The sequence below is a fragment of the Penaeus vannamei genome, chromosome 32 (assembly GCF_042767895.1).
Source record: "Penaeus vannamei isolate JL-2024 chromosome 32, ASM4276789v1, whole genome shotgun sequence".
Taxonomy (NCBI): Eukaryota; Metazoa; Arthropoda; class Malacostraca; order Decapoda; family Penaeidae; genus Penaeus; species Penaeus vannamei.
Window position 1 is genome coordinate 27,193,146 of NC_091580.1, and position 7,500 is coordinate 27,200,645.

At 35.8% G+C, this 7,500-nt stretch overlaps 1 protein-coding gene across 3 annotated transcripts in view; it reads left to right on the forward strand.

Annotated features, from left to right (window-relative positions):
* The first annotated feature begins 383 nt into the window (after positions 1–383).
* Positions 384–7,500, forward strand: part of LOC113809376 (DNA helicase MCM8) — a 16,428-nt gene continuing 9,311 nt past the window's right edge. Inside the window, exons 1-12 of one of the 3 annotated variants that reach the window (XM_070144836.1) lie at positions 384–457; positions 1,914–2,012; positions 2,335–2,576; positions 2,745–2,888; positions 3,037–3,269; positions 3,908–4,097; positions 4,338–4,594; positions 5,095–5,199; positions 5,780–5,935; positions 6,154–6,385; positions 6,507–6,670; positions 6,909–7,121. In XM_070144836.1, coding sequence (XP_070000937.1) covers positions 2,369–2,576; positions 2,745–2,888; positions 3,037–3,269; positions 3,908–4,097; positions 4,338–4,594; positions 5,095–5,199; positions 5,780–5,935; positions 6,154–6,385; positions 6,507–6,670; positions 6,909–7,121 — 1,902 coding nt within the window. In that variant the 5' untranslated portion in view covers positions 384–457; positions 1,914–2,012; positions 2,335–2,368. Of the gene's footprint in view, positions 534–1,913; positions 2,013–2,334; positions 2,577–2,744; positions 2,889–3,036; positions 3,270–3,907; positions 4,098–4,337; positions 4,595–5,094; positions 5,200–5,779; positions 5,936–6,153; positions 6,386–6,506; positions 6,671–6,908; positions 7,122–7,500 lie in introns of all 3 variants that reach the window. The other 2 variants (XM_070144837.1, XM_027360946.2) reach the window with 2 other exon arrangements.

Sequence of the window (7,500 nt, forward strand, 5' to 3'; positions counted from 1 at the left end):
ATATATATATATATATATATATATACATCATATGCTCGCTGTATCGCAGACGTTTTGATTTAAGTTTTTGTTGTAATTGTGTGTGTGTGTTTATGTGTGTGTGAAAGTGTATGTGTATCTGTGCGTGTATGTGAGTTACATTCACACACACAATATATATATATATATATATATATATACATATATATATATATATATATATATATATATATATATATATATATATATATATATATATATATATATGTTTAAGTATCTTATAACTGAGCATAGCTGCACGCAAACGCACATACATATATTTCAGAATAAACTAAAAGAATTTCCCCATGCGTTCGCGAATTAACAATCCACGAACGCGACGACCTGCCATCTGGCGGTTGATTCTGGAAGCTCTGATCATAACAAGAGGTATCCTATGGCGGCAAAGTCAAAAGTTCCACGGTCTCTTTAGAAATTAGTACGTTTCTTCAGCTAGACGCTTACCTGGGGCCCAGATGTTCACGTGGAAGTGTTTTTAGTGTGTTTTCTTAGAGGTTTATGAAATTTTGAGAAGCAATACAAGCTAAAAGTTGTGTAATTTTGAGAAGCAATACAAGCTAAAAGTTGTCTTATGATAACAAGTTTATAATCTATCCCTTCTGTTTTTACGTTACTGTAAATTGTCGCAGAATTTAGCTGTTTCTCTATGAATAACTTCTCATGTCAATCGAAAGAATGAATATTTGTTCACTGATTTATTTCTAATTACGGATTTCCTAGTTCTTATTTACTCATTTCATTTTTGACCGTGTTTATAACTTTATTATTGTTATTATTATTAATTTGGAAAAGTAATATAATTGAAAAGTTATCCATACTGTTTTTAAAAAATAGACATATTGTTACTCTTTATACTAGTCAAATATAAGTAGATTTTATTCTAGAATAGATAGAATAGATTTCACCAAGAATAGTTTAAATTTCTCTCTTACTGTATATATTTACATTACATTTAAAGGTATTTTTATATTTTGTTCTATGAAATTGGATTTGATATTTTTCAATTTTGTATTACCCTTTTTAGGACCTGAAAATACAGTTGAAAAATTAACTCAAATGAGGTTTATGAAATGTATGAATTGCAGTGCAGGTATTTTTATCTGAAATCATAAAATATATCCCAACCTATAGAATGATAAATGTTGTTCTGGTTTATTTCACTTCCGGGGTGAATCTGATGCTGGCATGAGCTCAGTTTTGCTCGCACCTTAACTGCGCCAGTCAGGTGCAGAATTGCTTCACATACGACTGAATTGACTTTTCATGGGAATTATTTTCATACACAAAATTGGCTTTTTGCTGACTAGACAATGTAGCCAAAATGGAAAACGGTAAATGATAGATAAAGGTCTTTTGCATGCTAGAGTGCTGTGCCAATGTAGTAGCCTCAGCATCTGTGCCAGTGTTGATAGGGGCATTGTTCTGCTCTGTCCATTGGGGCATTTCCTACTTCACGCTCTGTGCCGAAGATCCAAAAATAGTCCCTCAGATTCACCCTAGTGTCACTGGATTACAGTTCTTATGAAACACCTTTTCTTTATTAAAGATGTTTTTATTTTTAATATCTAATTGCATTATAACATTAAAGTAGAATATTAATTTGTTCTGTGAAAGTTATTAATTAGTTGCAGGATTAACCATGAGAATGATAAGGTTTACATATTATTACAAATGCCATTATAACTTATAAAGATGTTCTACTTTTATCTGAATTGATGTCTTATTTTTGTTTGGAACTTCATAACAGAATTGATTGCTGATTTTATGAGTCTAGACACTTTCTATTACAAAAAATGACAGGTTCATGTAAATTAATACATATGGCACAGTCATACTGTCAAGGTCAGATTAAAAAGAAAGTATTTATTTTTCAGTTATGGTACTTATCGAGTATAGGAGTGCATCAGGCAACACCTTGGCCCTGTTTTTTTGAGCTCCATTAAAGTTCAACAAATCTCCACCATTATGTTCTGGTAAGTATAGGCTTGAACTGAATCTCTATTTGACAATTGATCACCAAGGATCTTTATAAATGCAATCCTGTAAGAATATGTATGGGGGATGCTTGTTAAATATTGCCAGAACAGGAAAGTGAATATTGCAGCTTCTCTTGATGTGTAGAATTGCACTCTTTGAATTGTGGCTTATCTTTATTTTACTATGATGATTTTTATACCTGTAGTGATGATTATATTTTCTCTTTGTTTGTGGATAATTACTTAGTTATAAAATCATCATAGATTTCCTTTTTACATCATGATGGTGTCAATGAATAAAAAAAATTAAATGTTTCAGGTATTGAAAGGAAAGAGAACCTGCAGTCTACGTGATGTCAAGCAATAACCGAGGAGGTGGTGGTCGAGGAGGAGGTTGGAGAGGCAGAGGAGGTGGTGGAGGAGGAGGAGGAGGAGGAGGATGGAGAGGCAGAGGAGGTGGTGGAGGATGGAGGGGAAGAGGTGGATGGAGAGGAGGTGGAGGAGGAGGAGGCTGGAGGGGAGGTGGAAGGGGATGGAGGGGAGGCGGAGGGAACTGGCGAGGTACCGTGATATTATTGGCTTTACATTTACACTGAATGAGAAATAAATATGGTATATACAAAACATTACAAAATTCTATTAATGATAAATCACATGTGAAGCTTTATCATTATACAAGATTGGGTGTAAGTATGATCTTCAATTAGGAAAAAAAATCTTTCTCAACAGGTGGGGGTATGATGCCTCCACCAGGTTCTCAGAGCTCACAAAACGACACTCTGATGAGGGCTGGGTCGTCACAGCCACAGATAACAACAATGCTACCGGCTGTTCCAACTCCATATAAGGGTTGGCACCTCTACATGAATGAAGGTGTGTGTATGAGCTATATGGATTATAGATAAAGGATTTTTTTTTTCTTCATTCAGGTAGGATATTATTTGAAAATGTGGTTTCTTTGATAAAACTTTTGATTTTACAAATGTGAGGATAAATTTTTATTATTTTTCTTCTCATCAAGGCTATAGTGATGGTTCAGAGACAGTGAGATTTGTTCAAGCTTTCGAGGAGTATTTTTCAAGGCTACGACCAACGCTCCAGCGGTCAGAGATCGAGGACCGACGGGCCTTCCATGTTAATTTGAAGGTCCTTTTGGAGGATGAACCGGTAAAGGAAAAGATCCAGGAACTCTCTGATTTGGTGCTAAACAGTCCTCAGAGGATCATATCTTGCCTAGGCCTGGCGTTACATCAGGTGATAAACAATTTGGCTTTGTAAATAGATTTCGGGACAGTCCCTGACATATGTTTACAAAGAAATGAAAGCTGTTCAAGTACATTATACACTACCTTTTAATCATGTCCATATCTTATATTTTTCAAATCTGACACTAAGGTTGTCTTTACTGGCTAGTAAGGAGATGTATATTGCTTCATTTACACAGAAAAATCCAGAAGATGAATATACAGATTAAGAGATTATTGATGTTTGTCAACTTTAAAAATTTATAAGATATAATTGTTGCATGCAAACAGTCCTTGATTATCAAGCAACATGTAGATTCCAATAGGAATTTGTTTTTTTTAAGCTATAGGCCATAGTCAATTTGACATGTAGACCATGATATCTTCTTTGTCTTAGGGAAAGACTTCATGAATGAGGGAAAAGGAGATATAATAAAAAAAATGAAGTGGGGGGAGAGAGAGCAGGAAAGTCAAAAGAGATAGTAAAGGAAGCAAGGGCCAAAAAGGGAAAGTCAGACAGAACTTTCCAAATTTAGAAAATAGAAATTGAGTCTGATGTTTATTCTAAAAATCCAACATTATTATTTTCATTACTAACAAGACAGTAGAGAAAGAAAGTATTATATTTCCTGATTTATCACCCGTCAGCTCATGACTAAAGAAGTAGAGACAGAACTGCGAGAGGAAGCAGCAGAGGTGTTGGCTGGTGGAGGTGAGAGGGTCGACGAAGCTGCCCTCAAGGCGTTAGTCCCGGAAGCAGACTTGCCTCTCATCCATGCTAGGCTCGTCAACCATTCCAAACTCACTCCGCTGAAAGTACTGAAAGCAAACTATTATGGTGAGATTGTAAAACTTTTTTTTTTCTGGTGTAACAACTCATGTTAATAGTGATTGTTTTTTAGCAATGAAAGCTAGCCAAAGGTGAGTTATTTTTCCCCTTAACATCTTGTTATTATGTTTGTGAAAGTCTTAGAATGTCATTTTGATGTTTTGGTATGTGCTTTTATATTAGTTATCCCTTATAAACAAGCAGTCAGAGACTTGAAAAAGATATCTAAAAACAAAACCTCATTTCCAGGTAAGCTTGTCAGCATTAAAGGGACAGTGGTACGTGTTGGTAGTATCAAACCCTTGTGTACCAGACTCGCTTTCACATGTCTTGGATGTGGCACAGTACATGGAGTTACCCAGACTGAAGGACGCTATACTGTACCGTCGCTGTGTCCCGTGCAGAACTGTAGGTCTCGATCTTTTGTGCCAGACCGCTCGCACAAGTTGACACACACGGTTGATTGGCAGAGTTTCAGGTTACAAGAGATTATCAGTGATGATCAGGTTAGTGTGAAAGTTGATATTGGAGGCCACTATTATAATGAATATCACCTGGGTGTAAAACTTCTGTCAATATACATTTAGTTTAAAATGGTGATCTCTTTAAGCAGTTGTTAGCTTATGTAAACTTGCCTCCCTTTCTCATTCTTATAATACATGATACATGATTTAGTTTTGATGTATTGAGTCTGCAAAAGTGAGACCATCATTATTTTGTAAATATTAGCAGAATGTTTTAAAGATGTATATTTTGAAAGCTTCCAAACTGACTGGAGAAATTAATACATTTCTGATAATCACAATGAATGAAAGTATTTATGAAATGGAATAATTACCAGGTTCTGTAAGCTTGATATATACATCTTTGTTGAAAATATAAGATGAAGTAGCTATAGATCTACTTCCATATACTCCACTACAGGGCATATATCTCCTACAATCTTTCTATACATAGAGGAAAAAGACCTTTGATGTGAATCCTAACCATCGTTTATCTCTTACAGAGGGAAGGAGGACGTGTTCCACGGACTGTAGAATGTGAAGTGAGAGAAGACCTGGTGGATTCGTGCGTTCCTGGAGACATGATCAACATAACAGGAATTGTCAAGGTTAATTTCTGTTGATATGCTGAGTGAAGTGATGAATTTTATCTTTATCTGTCATAATTTTTTTTTGTCTTTTATGTTATAATTTTATTTGCAGTGTGAAGGTGAAATTTTCTAGATATTTCATATGCCATCATGAAAGTAGAATATACATAGAAATAGTATGATTAGGTTGGTAGACTGTTTGATAAGGAATCTTTATTTAACATGATGGCCCCAGATGGCAAGAATACACACCATGTTCACTGTGATTTACTTTTTTAATTGTTTTTACACATAGATGGCTCCACAATTGCTTAGTCACCAAGAAGTCAGTTATTAGTCTTGCCTTCATCACTTATTTACCCTTTTTCTGGTTTGTGAGAGATTCATTTCAGGACTATTATTTTTATTGTTATTAGTGTTCGGATAGCATTACAATAATCACAATGCCAGTAATAATAAAGTATCAATATTGATAGTATAAGGCACAGTCACTACAGCCCAATAATGATTCCTTGGTGGCTGAGCATTTGTGAAGTAATCTGCGTGCAAGAAAATTCTCTAAACCGCCTCGTAAAACTAAGCAAAACTTTCTGTTTAGGTTAGCCAAAGTCAAGAAGGCAAGGGAAACAAAGGAGACAAATGTATGTTCACGTTATACATTGATGCCTCATCTGTGACAAACTGTAAGTCAGGGGATGATGCCGCATCAGCGGTTGGGATTGAGTTCAGCATCAAGGACTATTATGCTATACAGGTATTTTCTGTTGTATGGAAACACTTCTATAACATTTTGTTATTTTATATATGTGTGTATGTAACAATATATCTATCTCAATCTTCATTTTGAAGGAGCAGAGGAGACAAAAATATTGTGATTACATTATTGTATTTTTTAATTACATTTTTGTTTGATAAAAAACAAGATATTGATGAATGATAAATCTGTTTTACTCAACTTGACTTGCCTCGCAGGAAATTCAAGCAGAGCCTCAGCTTTTCAAAGTTCTAGTCGGATCTCTATGCCCGGCTATATACGGGCATGAACTCGTCAAAGCTGGTCTCTTACTCTGTCTTTTCGGAGGATGCTCCAAGACAGGGGGAGATCGTGTTCCAGTGAGAGGGGATCCACATATTCTTGTGGTGGGAGATCCTGGTCTCGGAAAGAGTCAGATGTTGCAGGCGTGTTCAAATGTGGCTCCAAGAGGTTGGCTATTCCCTTATACTCATAATTTGTAATGTTTCGTATAATAAAGAAGGCAGTCAGATTCCTGAGTCTTATGTTTTATATTTTTTCTTCATGGTTACTTAGATAATTATATCACCAGGTGTGTATGTCTGTGGAAATACCACCACAACATCGGGTTTGACTGTAACCCTGAGTCGCGAAGGCGGGACAGGAGATTATGCACTAGAAGGTGGAGCTCTTGTAATGGCTGACCAAGGAGTATGCTGTATTGATGAATTTGATAAGATGACGAACCAGCACCAGGTATGTGTGTCATGTTTTTGTGAACTGGGAGAATCATGTTAAAATTGCTAGATAGATGTCATGAACTTCGGGGTTTAATTAGATGTTTGAAGGGGAAATGATATGCTTTTTTTCCCTCTCATTGCATTATTAGATTCTTCATTTCAGAAAAGAATTCAGCTACTTTTCTTCTAGTTTTAGAGCTCTTACCATAGGAAACTCACTGTATATTTTAAGCCCACATTTATTATTTTTCTAGGCACTTTTAGAAGCGATGGAGCAGCAGAGCATAAGTATTGCCAAGGCTGGTATTGTGTGTTCCCTTCCGGCCAGGACATCTATCCTTGCTGCTGCCAACCCCATTGGTGGCCATTACAACAAGGCCAAGACGGTATCAGAGAACCTCAAGATGAACAGTGCTTTGCTCTCAAGGTTCGACTTGGTCTTCATCCTGCTTGATAAGCCTGATGAGGTAAAGTACTGAAAATTTCAGTGTATTGATATCAGTGTTCAGTGTAATGTTCTCACCTTAGGAGGGCAAACCACAAAATGTGGAAAGTTTTATGCATTCTTCATGTTATAACCTCTACCAAGGAGGTTGTGTATTTTGTAGCATTGGTTGGCTAGTTAGTTTGTTGGTTGGTTAGCTGAATAACACAATTTTTTATGGATTTTTTTTACCAGAGGTGTTTTAAAAGCATTTAAGAAAAAAATATGCAGTGCACAGCTTGTGAGGATGAGTAGGATGCATTTTGTATTCTTGAAAGTGACAGTATTCATAAGAGTATTCTATTGTGAAATCTTTAAAAATACACTTCTGTTTGAAGCTTTATGAATGTCTTTTATCTTTA